Raw genomic sequence first — 14,283 nt, 5'->3', positions numbered from 1 at the left:
CATGACTTCAAATGTTCCCAAACATATATCTAACTGTAAAGTGTAAAAAAAAACAAGTCTATGGCTCAGGCTCAGGCTCAGCCTCGTCTATCTGCCTCCTACAAAGGCGTCTAAGGTAGGTCCTGGATGACTGAGTAGCCATAGTCTCTGCCTGTGATGTGCCAGTCTGAGTAGCCATAGGTGCTGTGCCTGATTGTTCTCTATCCTCCTCCTCTGCCATAGCCACAGCCTCAGCCTCTTTGTCTACCTGGTCAACCCACTCAAGGTCCTCATCAGTGAAGATTGGATCGGTGGACTCAGTGAGCCAATCGGACTCGGGGTCGACTTCTTCTAGAGTGATCGGAGAGGAGTCATCGTCCAAAATCTGTCTGGTCCTGAGACGGAGGTTGTAATGAACAAAGACTAGATCATTCAACCTCTCCACAGACAATCTATTTCGCCTCTTCGAGTGGATGTGCTCCAACATGCTCCAGTTGCGCTCACATCCAGAAGTGCTGCACGGCTGGCTCAATATGCGGATGGCAATTTTTTGAAGGTTTGGGGTTGAAGGCCCAAACATTTGCCACCATCTATCTGAGATAAGGAAAAGAAAAAAACATTAATCTCATTTCCAACTTTAAAGGTAGATTATAAAATGAAAAATTAAAATGCATGTCATAAACTCTAGAATTTTCTACCTGGCTGCAATTTTGTCCGACCCTCTTTGCACAATTGGCTGGCAAAGATTGCCCCTGATGCATTATTAAATGCATCCATCTCAAGAAGTGTAGTTGTGGTATCAGTGACCATCCGTTGTACTACTGAATATAGCCTGCTAAGAACCTCCTCATCCGCTTTGAAATTAGCACGGAAACGAAATGATGGATTGAGGTAATAAGCTGCTACATGGATGGGCCTATGAAGTTGGTTATGCCATCTTCTATCAATTATGTCCCAAATGGGCCTATACTTATCCTCAACTCCAGCATATATGGATCTAATGGCCTCCTTGGCCCTATCCATGCCCTCATATATGTAGCCCACAGCGGGCTTCTCCCCATCAACAACTCGTAGGAGAACTACTAGGGGCTCAGTGACCTGCAAATAATGTTAAACAAAAATAGTTAACTCACAAGTGTGCATGAAAATAAGAAAAATTGCAAAGTTGCACAATGCAAACAAAACAAAAATATGCATATAATATTATAAATTTATAAGATTACCTGCACGATCTCTGCACAAGGGATCCAAAAACCTGGCTCATCAAAAATGCAATCTACTACATCCATCCCTGCAGTGGTCGTAGCATAGGATGAGGAAGTCCACTCCTCACCAACAAACATGCGCCTCAAAGATGCCTTTGATTTTAACAAGGATTTCAATGTGAGGAAATTTGAGGCAAATCTTGTTATACCAGGACGAGCCAACTCCCTTTCCCCCGTGTATTGCCTCATAATGCTAAGGACCAATGCATGATTGTAAATAAATTTGAATATATTCTTGGCCCTTTCAACGCATTCTTTCACCCATCCAAGCTTACCTATATCCTCCAGCATGAGGTCAAGGCAATGGGCCGCACATGGAGACCAAAAGATTTTTGGGTGCCTCTCCATCAAAAGTTTTCCTGCAACAATTTTAAATTAGTTAAAGAATTAGATGTGAAATTTTACCATTAATATTTAAACGTTAAAAACTTAAAAGTTTAAAAGCCAAAAGTTAAAACTTAAAAGAAAACTTTTAAAGTTTACTTGCAGCAACATAACTTGCTGCATTATCCGTCACCACTTGCACCACATTTTCTTCCCCCACCTCATCTATAACTTCCTCAATAGCCTCACATAAGTATGCCGCATTTTTGACATGTGAGGAAGCATCGATGGACTTCAAAAACATGGTGGATCCTAAAAATAAAACAAATTAATTATCAATAAATTAGAATGTAAATTATTCAATTTCAATCACAATGCATATAGAGAAGTAAAATGATCAATCACCTCCTCTGGAAACAAGAAAATTTAGGAGTGTTCTATTCCTCCTATCAGTCCAACCATCTGTCATGATGGTGCAACCCTTCTGGCTCCAAGATTGGCGGTGGTCCTCTAGGTCAACTTTCATATCTTCCACCATTTCCAACAAGAGAGGGCCACTCAACTCAGTATCACTAGGGGCTTTAAACCCCGGCCCACAAATGGTTACTGCATCAATCATGCCTTGCCAATAAGGAGACCTGTCACAAATTGAAATAGATTAAATAAGAAAAGTTCAATTTCAATTTCAACTTTCAAATTCAAACCATAAAATTTTAAATTTTAATTTAAAACAATCAAATAAAAAAGTACCTGGCTGCAATAAATGGAATGTTGCAGGAGTACCAAAACTTGCAAATTGCTTTTCTTCCTGCATCATGGACCTCCTTGTTCCAAGACATGCTCTCAAGCGAGGGTTGTGCGCCAGGAGTAGTGCGTGGTACAAAAAAATTGTCTATCTTGGATTTTCGCACTCTAGGACCAAAAGTGTGACTAGGAGTAGGAATAGAAGTATTGGCACTAGCAGAAGCACTAGAATGAAAGGGAGGCATAGAAGAACCCTCTCCAACACAACCTATGGATGCAGCTGTGGATGTGGAGCCGGATGCGGATGTGGATGGAGGGGAACCAATATGACATAACTCCTCTCTTTGTCTTTTTTTGATTTGCTTATGTATTTCAAAGTTTTCTAATAGGACGTAACAAAAACGGATTGCTTCGGGAGTTGCCTTGTCACAAGGCTCAGTATCATGACCACGTATGCCAGCAATATGATATTTTAATCTATTTATCTCCCCATGGTTAATTTCCTTACAAAACATACACTTGGTTTGATTTCTCTGTCTACCAGGGAATTTTTCAGTGTATTTCCATGCCTCATCTTTTTGACCATGTTTCCTAGGTGGAGGATTAGGATGAGCCATTAGGAAAAAAAATTGTTTTCAGAACGTGAGGGCTGCTGCAATAAGACAATTTTACAAATCACCATTTGAGCATTGTGTTTGACAAAGTTTTAAATTTAAAATTTTAAACTAATTAAAAAAAATCAGCAAAGACCTATTTGTGCATTGTGTTTTTTCTTGAAAATTTTCAAATTTCAAAGAAAGAAATTAACAATTCAGAAAAATCAGCAAACCCTAGATTTTTTTTAGAAAAAATTATAAATACATGTATACAATTTTTTCAAAAAAAAAGTCTAGGGTTTGCTATGCTATTGTTCTATTTATGTCATTGTGATTGAATCATTGAAGTATGCAAGCAGCAATATAGATTTGGAAAGCTGAAGTTAAAAATAAAATAAAATAAAAATGAAAAAATCCATAATATAGAAAAAAACCAACATAATCAATAAAAATTAAAACTTACCTCTTTCAAATTTGTTGACAAGTGTTTGAAATGAGCTCCTTGATGCTCTCAATGCAACTGTAGTGCTGCCCCAATGTGATTTGTGCAAGTTTTTCACCTCTTCCTCTCAGCTGGTTGCAAAACTATGGCTCTCTTTTTTCCTCTCTTCCTCTCTTTTTTCCTCTCTTCCACTCATAAAACTAAATGGCAATCCCTTTTAGGGTTATAACAAAGGCAAATGGTACAAAACATAATAAAAATGTGTTATGTTTTTTTTGTTTTAGCGTCCACTTTTTGCAAGCTGCACCGGCCGGGTCACGACCCTCGGACTCGGCGAGTCAGGGGGTGACTCGCTGACTCGGCGAGTCAGGCGAGTCACACCCTGTGACTCGTCCGGGCCCGGGTCAGGGTCGCCGTGACTTGGCGGAGGTCACCTGGCCCGCTGATTCGCGTGACTCGCCGCGAGTCACGGAACAGGCGAGTCACCCCCTGACTCGCCCGGGCCCGGGTCAGGGTCGCCGTAACCCGGCGGAGGTCACCCAGCCCGCTGACTCGCGTGACTTGCGTGACTCGCCGCGAGTCACGAAACTTTGGTCTCAGCACAAGCTCTGATCACACAGGAATATACACTTGTGATATGCTTTTCTATAGCTGCACTTCCTTTGTAACAATAATCATGATCTGCAAAAAAAGACAATAAATAGCCTCACACATTTAAATTATTTTAGGTTGCTCTTATGGTCCACTCATGCTTTTGTGCAGATTTATAAAGCTAATATGCTTATGCTGATAATAGTACCTTTTGTATGGACACTAGGTGCCTTTTGTACTGCTGCTACTAATAGAGATCTCATTGGGCCTATTACCAAGCTTCCAAGCTCTTCATGCTTTTAAAATTTCCTAATTTGTGCTCCTCCTCCTTGGTAATTTGATTTACAACATCAATAAATTCTATAAAGCAGTTTACCTTTAGGTATAAAATCTAAATTCTACTCACACTACAATATGCTAAAATAAATCATATGATTTTAGCAAACTCAAATATCATCAACTGGGGCAAGAGCAATATGGAACTGCCTCGTGATTGATTATAAAAGAAATATTCTCATTAGTTCTCACACAATCTTGGAACTCTTGTGATCTGATACTTAATCTAGGAATTGGTCAGAATATGAACAATAGACTACACAAATTTGAATACTTGATACACTTGTATTATTTTATTCACAGCTTGAAAGGATACTTGTGCAATAAATTATGTCCTCTATCTTGGGACAGGTTCTTATCTAGTCTGGATATTCCCTCAACCCTTCCTATCTACTCAGATATTTTACATAAAAAATTGCTAGGATAAAATAACTATTAACAAATAAGACTTAACAATCTCACTGTCAAATATCTAATTATACAGTTTTAATAAATCAATTCTATACTAACAATATTACATAACAATTAAATTTTGAACACATTATCACATCCATAATTGCTAGTTTGTAGAGAAGGATTGAAAATTTCTAAATTGAGCTAGAAAATTGATGTCTCGATAGATGTTTCAGTGAACTGTTTTTTCAGATACTGCTATTGTTTTTCTAAGCCTTTATGAACAAGACAAGACCAAGATAATGCTTATAGGGAATTCTGTTGAGCCTCATGTAAACAGCGAGCTCTTTGTGTTGTCAGCTGTCCAAAATTAACTCTGTGTTTTGAACTATTTACCTCACGTGACCACGTCCAAAGCAAATCCTTACTTATTCAGATGTGTTTGTATAAATGGTTTGGACTAAAGTGAAATGTACAACATACTAGCTGTTTAAGCTCTTTCATTATGTTGGGTTCACTTATGTTCAATATAAATGATTCTTGTCTATTTTGAAACTTCTGAAAATATCAAGTGTAGGAGAGAAGAATGTTTTAAAGAAGCATAAATTTGGGGTGAAATTCTAGCTTGGTGTGGAACTTGAGTGTATTAAGAAAGTCATAATTGGACCTAAATAATAATCAATCTCATGGAGTTGAGTCTTTGCAAATTCTGATACTAAGTGATTCAACTTTTAAATTTTGATGGATGATCATTTCAGTGGCAATAGCATGACTGTTTATGTGTATGGTTTTTGATAGGTGGCCTTTTGTTAGGAAGGACAATATCTGTACTTGTGACCATGACTTTGGGCACATCGATGGCTGCTCGACAGGGCCCTGTTTTCATGGCTGGCCATCAGATTTGCTTGCAAATTTGGCTGGCAGTATCTCTTCTTACAGATGCACTGGCACTTGCTGGGCAGGTAAGCAGGAATTATTTTGTCATGCTAATCGTAAGCATATGAGACTTCTTGAACAATCTTTTGCAATGCATTTGGGGTAAACAGGTCTAACAAGTAGCTATGATCTTTGGGATTTTCATCATGATCTCTCTATTTAAGACTCACCACCCACACCCGTTATTGGGTGTGTCCAGGTACGGGTTCGCTCGGGGGTATGCCTGGGTACATCCAAGGTGCATACCTAGGCGTACCTGCAGGTACCCAAAGGTGCTGAACGCCAAAAAGTAACAAAAAAGACAATTTTTAACTTTTCCATTTTGCATCCAAAAACCCTAAAATGCACCTAAAAGCATCATTTTGCCCATTACAAAGGTCATTTTGCTCTCTTCACTCTCTCTTTTCTCATTTTGGCATTTTGAAGGGCAGCTGATATATATGGCATATGACATAATAATATAATATTGAAATTCTGAACTATCAATTGGCATTTGATATTTATCTTTATCACCACCATTTTGACATTTGGCATTGATCAATGATGAAGTGCCATACTATCAAATGTATTTAGTTTTACAATTCTGTATATTTCTTTAAATTTTTATTTTTTTATGTGCACACACACATACACACGCACACACACAAACATGCACACATACACACACACACAGACACAGTACACAAGGGCCGTATTGGCGTACCCATATCCCATCCCCATACCTATTCACATACCTGTATCGGCAACTTAGTAATAAATCAACATATTGTCTCTTATATGTTATTTAATTAATCAAAAGTCATTTACTAGATGTGAAAACAAACAAACTTTTTGTCATTATTATTTAAAAATTAAATACAACACCAAGTTACTTGATCCCTTCCATAGGGATTTGTGTCAACATTTAGAAGAAAGTTCAGCAGTGAGACCACATGAATGGAGAGAAAAGATAAAACATTTGTAAAATAAAAGGATAGCTTAAAATTTCATGGAGGAGCTTCTTTTGCTGTTCATCACAAACTGCAGTGAATCAAAATTACTTTTCTTGCCCATTAAGAGAATGGCTGCTGCTTTGCTCCCCAAGCTCTACGATTTTCCTTAAAACCTTCATACAATAAAATGAACAACCAAGGACAATCTTCTCTGAAGGACATCAAGCCTGTTTATAAAAAGTTCTACACATATAAAAAGGTCAATATACCACTTATCCACAATTCTCAAGATAGCAATAGGCCTACTTTCCCACCTAAACCTTAAAGGGTCACATCTGTAAATTACAATAGTAAAATTTCTTGCCTATTTTAATAATTAAAAAAATACATTAAAGCCCCTTGTGACAATCCCACATTACAATTAAAATTATATGATGCCTCAACATACTTTAGTAGTGTTTATAATATGCTTAGCTTATTTTTCATTTTAGCATTTCGCAAATTTTTAGGTGGGGAATAATTATCTAGGTTTATTTGTTCTGCTTATTTAGCAGAACAGAGTCTGAATATTATATTTATCAGCTTGGAAGTTGTACAAAAACACCCAACCATACTTGTACCTGCAAATTGCTAAGTAAACATTGAATGCACCATAATTGCTCCATCGTGTCTTGGGCATCAGAATAATTGCTTCAGAAGCCTCTTTTTCTGCCTGTTTCAAATAATGCCATGGCTTCAATCCTCCAAAATTCTCAACTTCTGCAAATTGATATCTTATCCTAAAATTATAACCAGAATTATGAGGCCTGAAACCTAAACTTACAAATTTTTTAGCATAATGATGGAACTTACAGAATGGGCTTCCTTAGCCGCATTTAAGTTTGAAATTTCAAGTCATGGGCTTTGATACCTGTTTATACCTGTCATCTTTATGCTTGAGTTAGCCATTTTGCATCTCCCTCTTCATCCTTTGGGCTTCCTTTACCAGTTCTTGAAGTATCCTAGTGTCATCCATTTTTTTTCGAATCCCTTGTTGAACTTGTTCAAACTTTTGTCACAACTCCAACCATAGTGGTACTTGATCCTTGCTGTCAATGCATTTTTTCTCTTGTATACAAGTTCATTATTTTCTTTTGTTCTTTCTATAGCGGTCGCTTCAATCTTGCAGTCTCTCTCTTTTCCCCCACTTGTTACTACCAGTTAAGACACTTGTACCGAAATACTGTGTTAGGGGTATAGAGGCAAACGCTAATCCAAATTACTGTGTGATACACTAATAAAGAAGCAAAACTCTGATCCCACCATCTGTGTGATGCACTATCTAATTATTTTATAAAAACCATGCATCATATATCACCTCAAGTTTCAACGAAAAATGAAAAAATCAAACGAGGCTGACATCTTTGAGAGATCTTCTCCTGAAATACCTGACAGCAAGTGTCCCTGCTTCTGCACTTACTTGCAAAGAGTGTCTCATCTTCTTTAAAAAACCTTAATTCTAGATATATTATGGTTTGCTTAGACGAATCTAAAAGATTTAAGATCTTATGATTGCAAAGGAGAATGATCTCCCTGAAAAATTAATTTATGTTGACTTTTCCAAAGAAAAAGTATTACAATGATACTGTTTGCCATATTACTTTCCCATGGTCCTTGGTTGTCAAAGTATATGCTAGCAGTTTTGTTCCATTTCAAAGGGCCCAGGAAAAGCCTGCTATATTTTTCTTAGATTACTCACTATAGTATTTCAATATTAATTTAAATTTTTTGGTCATTATCTTTACTTGCTTGTCTGATAGGTTTTTCAAGGTTCCTTGTTATATCTGTGAAATATATTTCTTGAAATGTGTGTGTTCCTTCATGGGTGCTAGATTGGCTGAGTTAGCTGTACTATTTATGTGATTACCTTGGAATTCTCCTTATGACAGTGACATATTTGTGACATAATCTGTGCATGTTCAGCCTCTCCAAAGAATATAACAAGAGAAGATAAAGATTATCTTTCAGTTTTCTGAAAATTTCGTCCAAAAAGGCATGGATGATAATATTCCCAAAGATGCATTTGATATCTTCATTGTATTCGATTAAAAAAGTATATTATATAAGTTGGTTCCAACTACAAAGTCAACTAGGGAGTTGTGTTTGGAACATTGTAATGAGATTTGGACTCCAGATGGACCTGGCAGACCAATTTTGTTGAACTTGGTCTTGGATTCACCAATAAAAAGTAGGCAACTTTTTTTTTTTATAATTCAAGTGAGGGGCAAGGGCTCTCTTCTGTTCTATTAATAATATAAAAATAATTCATTAGGATTCCTGCCTTGACTATGGGTAGAGGATTCTTTTTATCAGTTTACAAAATGGTAGAAAATTCATACCATATTTGTAATTACAAAAATAAATTAATAGGGTATAGTGGCAGAGTGTTCTTGCCTTGAGAATAGTTTTCTTTACAGATTTTGTTAAATCTATAGAGGTTAGCAGACAAAATTAACCTTATATAGATTATACCATACGGATTTGTAGTGCCAGATTGTTCCAGAGAGCTACGATGTCAGACCAAGATAACCAAAAAATACATTTAGACACTTCCATATGAACCAAATTCTCTTTTTACTAGGCCTGCCCTCCTCTGCATAAATTTGATGGCCTTGGAAGCCTTGGTTAGGTTGAACTGCTCTTGGAGACGTGAAGACTTTACTAGAGCATAAAGTTCCATTACATTAAGAGAAGGGATATAGAATCCTGTTATGCCTTTGAGGAATTCCTGTATGATGGTGGCTTTATTGATCAACTAGCCTTGACCCAATTCTACCAGCAGTCTCAATAAAAGCTAGCCCTTGGATTTCCAAACTAGTTCATGCAAGAGAGTCAGGGTTGATGGGGGCAGCTTTGTCAATGACTTTATTTGCTGGACTTATTTTAGATACAGTATTTGCCCAAAGTCTTCATGGGCTCCCTATCACCAGTGATGAAGAAGATATTTGTGATAAAAGTGGATGGGATGTTTGTATCAACTCTATGTGGCATAACATCCTTGATGAAATCTGTCCCTAACATGTTTTGTATAGCTTCCCATATGTTGCCACCTTGAAAGAAAAAAATTCACCTCATTTCACCTAAAAAGTTCATCTGCCAAAGATTGCCACCCACTTGCATAATCACTCCATGACATAAGAGTAGAGAGGGTGTAATTTGGCAATGTCTAGTGTCAATGGGATAAGGAATGCACATGGATTAATATTCGTTTAAGGAACACTTTTGAATGTGCATCATTGGGAGAGGTACCACGCCAACTTGGGAACATTGATCACTTTTGATATAAAGAGCCTTGCCACTAATACTTCACATGATTGTTTCGTGATGTTAAGTAATCCAAATATTCCTTATTAATTATTCCATATCTCTCACATGTTTGGCCTACTTTTACTTTGCTACTAATGATTAGTGCATTATTGATATCAATGCCTTGGTTTGAAAGGAAATTGATAACCATTTTTCCTTAATGATAATTATGATTTACAATAAAAGAGAAGAGGTTATCCAAGATCACCCAAGCATCATTTAGATTATTGTTGATCCTCCAATTCGTCAAATTCCTCTTCCTTATGCAAAGAACCATAGATGAAAAAATCAGGTAAAAATCGTTCAAATCTCGATTAATCCTGAGTCATTTGCCTTGCTGATTTAATTGGCTGAAAAATCACGAACGGTTTTTTTTTTAAATTGCAATTTTTGCAGGTTAAAAATCGCGATAAAATCGTGAGTTAAATGTTAAAAATTGTGTTAAAAAAGCGAATCGTTTTTCTTATTTTTTGGATGCAACCCTCAAACCGACGGGAAAAGTGAAATACGGTTTTTTCAAGTTTTGACAATTGCATTTTTCGTTCCTCCTAAACGCGCGAGCGACGGCTGCATTAATTTTGTTTTTCCTAAACATGCCAACTACTCCTCCAACGACCGACGACATTCAAACTCCAAACGCAGAACAGCCGGAAATAAACTCCTGACTCCATACGCAGAATATCATGCAGAGAGAAAACACAATAAACAATAGTTGATGACATTACTAGCCAGATCTTAAGTTGTGATTTCTTGTGCACTCATTTCCTCTTGCATCACTATGATCTATTACCATGGTGAAGAAATGCTGCCATTAACTGTTAATGTTTGCAAACATACTTTGAAAATCATATAGTAAAATTCAATCTTAGAGAAAGAAAAAAGAACCAATCCATGGATTCAACTTTTCTACAGCTTATAATCCATCCTTGTGTCAAGGATGACCTTAGCTATTAAATGTAGACTTATAGGCCAAATCAAGGGGTACTTTGTTCTTGAAGTGATTCCTTGAAAGATTGAAACCTTTGAGGACCTTTGTTTTATATTGTGTTCTATAAATTTAGTGTATATGTGTGTTTTTTTATAATATTTTAAGAAATTATTTATTTTCAAATGTTCGATAATTTAGCCGATTTATTGCTGATTTTTTCTCGATTTTTTGCCGATTCCCGATTTAAAAAAAAAATTTGGCCAAAAGATTTATTGCCGATTAGAGTTTTTCATCTTTGCAAAGAAAAACTACCATTGAGTTGCCTTATATCAAGATGGTATCAATGTTACATGATTTAACAAAATTCAATGTAAGTAATAAAATTTTCAGCTTCAAATTCATTATCTGTGTTTGATCTCAACCTTTTCAATGCAACTTTTAGCAAATTATCTTTTAAGTCCCTAATTACACAACCTACTCCAGAGGGTCCTATTGTGACCTTTTCACACATCGCCCCATTGCAAATGGGGACCCCCTGTTTTTTCTTTTTAGGGTTTTTGCCTTGGCGTTGCAACTGCTAATCACCAGTCTTTTTACAATGAGGAGTTAGAGTTTTAGGTGGTCATCAAAGTCAATCAGGGAGTTAGTCATTAGAATAGTGTTTGGACACCATCAAAGTGCTTAGAAGGCCTGGAGGACGAAAATGCAATCGATTTGAGTCAAATTGGACAACTTTCTATTTTTAGAAAGTTTTCTTTTTTTGCTTTTTCCTATTTCTTAGGAAGTTTTGTTTTTGGCACTTTGGGCACGATCCCCGAAATGGCTTTTTTTAGAAATTTTTTCCTATATTTTAGGGATCCTTGCTTTTTCTATTTTTGGAAAGGTCAAGTTAGGGCAGCGGGCTTCCTGTTTTCAAAATTGAAAATTGACACCTCTAAGGTTGAAAATCAAAGAAAATCATCCAAGTGTTAATGGCAAAAGCAAAAAAGGGGAGATGGCAATGTCTTGTGCCATGCCAAAGTCCGCCATGGAGGGAGATGGCAATGTCCTATGCCATTCTCAAGTCTGCCATGATGAAGATGACAATGTCTTGTGCCATCCTAAAGTCCGCCTACCTCCCTAGCAAAAATGGCTTAAGGAAGAGAAAAATCCGCCCATGATGGAGAAACACATGGCGTAGGACATGTCCAAGTCCGCCAAGGCTGAAGTGGGAATGTCTTGCCAAGGTAGCAACTCCGCCAAGCATGAAACATAGATGGGATGAGATCACACAAAGTCTGCCCAAGGTACCAAGAGAATGGCATAACATATGCCGAAGTCCGCCATGGTCATAAATGAAATGTGCTAACACATGGTAAAGTCCAACCTAGGCAAAAGTTTAACCAAGTTTGGAAGGTTAAGAGGAAATTCGCCTAAACACTTAGAATTGTTTTTCAAAAATTCGCCCAACACTTAAAGAAATTTCCTAAACACACATGGACAAGGTGTGAAGTGGTGCCAAATGCAAAATAGAAACTTTCTTTTGAAGTCTTCTGAAGGGATTGAGTTGCCACTTCGAGAAAGATAAGAAGAGGACCAAGTTCGATGAATCTACCAAAAATGTAAAAATACCAAAAGAGTTTGAACTTCTCAACCTTATATCAATTTCAACTTGTCATTTTCATTCTCATTCTTTCTCAAGTTTGAAAGTTGAAATAATTCTCTCTCCCAAGTTCAATGAAGGAAGATTTTCGAAGACAACAAGTGGATTTTTTTGAAGAAAGGAAAAGAATTTTCAAAGTCCTACCCAAGCAAGGAAAAGAATGTTTGAAGTCCTATCCAAGCATGTCATAAAGTGTGCTAAGTCCGACTTGGACTAGGAAAAGTGTGTCTAGAGGATTGTCCATGTCTGATCTACAAGAGTCAGGAAATCCTCAAAACTGCCAAGGTCTGATCTGAAATAATGAAAATCCACGAAAATCCCAAACTCCGCCCAGCAGATATTTAAAAATTCATGTTTTCCTTAAAGTCCTCCCTGGCAATGGATGTTTTATCTATGCTTTTTCTGAAGTCGGACCCAAGTGTTGGAATTTGCCAAGAGGAAACAAAAAAGAAAGAATAAAAATGGCTAAGTGTGGAGTTTTCCACAACAAAAGAGTCAAATCTTGGCTAAGTGTTGAAAGGTCTGCATGAAGGTGTTACAAAATGAAATTGAATAGCCAAAATTTGGCTAAGTATGGGAAATACTTCACAGAGAAAATCCCAATTTCCTCCATTGCAATGAAAGCACTGAGGAGTTCTCCAAATTGAAGGCACTTGAAAGAATTTCAAGGCATCAAGAAAGAAAAGTCCTCAGACTTAGTGAAAATATAGAAAACATTTCTGACTTCTTCGGGGATTTCATCTACAATCCCAAACTTATTGAAGCAATCAGGGCAACTTCTTGAAGGATTTCATCTCCTGAAAAATTAAAGACAATCTCCCAGTCAGAATCAGATGGTGACAAGAAGAGTATTCCAAACAAATTTCCATACTTAGACAATTTCTTGACACAAATTGGAGAATTTAGAGGAATAACATCAGTCCAGTTCAAGTAGGAGGAATTTCAAAGCAATCAAAAATAAAATTTTAATAACTTCAAGTACAGACATTTGCTCCAAGGGGAGACTTCCAGACCTCAAAGATTCAAATGCAAGTGAGAAAAAGAGATCAAAATCTCGAAAGGAATCCAAGAACAAAGCTAGGAAGAAGTAAGCGCAAAGGACAGAGTCATCAGCAAGGAAAGATATTCTAAGGCAAGTATGTGGAAGAAAAACAAAGTGAGCAAGGAGGATATCCAACACGCTAAGGTGGCACCTCGTCATCTTCCAACCAATCAAATTGTTCCAAGTCAACATGTCTAGGTTCAATGAACTTGACTTATCCATGGAAGCTTCTAGAAGGCACACTCCACAATGCAACAACTTTCTATTTTATTATTGGTTTATATTTAGCAGAAGGACAGGTGTCCCCAAGTATAATTTTCTCATTGGTCGAGGGGTAGTTAGTTGTGACAAACCCTAATTAGGGTTTTATTTTGTAATCTCGACCATTGATTTGAAATCAATCCTGGCCATTGAATTGTAATTGAAGAGCCTATAAATTGAGCTCACCCCTCATTTGTAAAACATGGAAGCATGTTGCAAAGCATGTTGAGATAAGCAAATTGTTGTTTACGACTGCCAAGGTAATAAGTAATGCATTGTTTGAATTGATGGTGATTACTTCTCTTATTTTGGAGTTTGCATGGTTCTTATCCCTCATCATAGTTTAGATTTTATTCTATGTATGTTAGACGAATGCAAGATCTGATAATTATTGATTTATGGTGAATCTTCCACTCATACTTTTGATGAACAGATGATTTTTATTCATTGTGTAAAGTTAGTCTGAGCTTACTTTGTGGATGCTTAACTTCGGTTTGGATAAATATTGTTCGATTTGATGGTAGTTA

The 14,283-nt window shown here is 36.9% G+C and overlaps 1 protein-coding gene across 3 annotated transcripts in view; it reads left to right on the top strand.

Annotated features, from left to right (window-relative positions):
- Positions 1-14,283, top strand: part of LOC131040183 (protein DETOXIFICATION 44, chloroplastic) — a 171,497-nt gene that overhangs the window by 134,150 nt on the left and 23,064 nt on the right. For all 3 annotated transcript variants that reach the window (XM_057973039.2, XM_057973038.2, XM_057973040.2), the window contains exon 8: positions 5,469-5,632. In XM_057973039.2, the coding sequence (XP_057829022.2) occupies positions 5,469-5,632 (164 nt within the window). The remainder of the gene's footprint in view (positions 1-5,468; positions 5,633-14,283) is intronic.

The sequence above is a fragment of the Cryptomeria japonica genome, chromosome 11, assembly GCF_030272615.1.
Source record: "Cryptomeria japonica chromosome 11, Sugi_1.0, whole genome shotgun sequence".
Classification (NCBI taxonomy): domain Eukaryota; kingdom Viridiplantae; phylum Streptophyta; class Pinopsida; order Cupressales; family Cupressaceae; genus Cryptomeria; species Cryptomeria japonica.
This window is presented reverse-complemented; position numbering and strand designations above follow the sequence as displayed.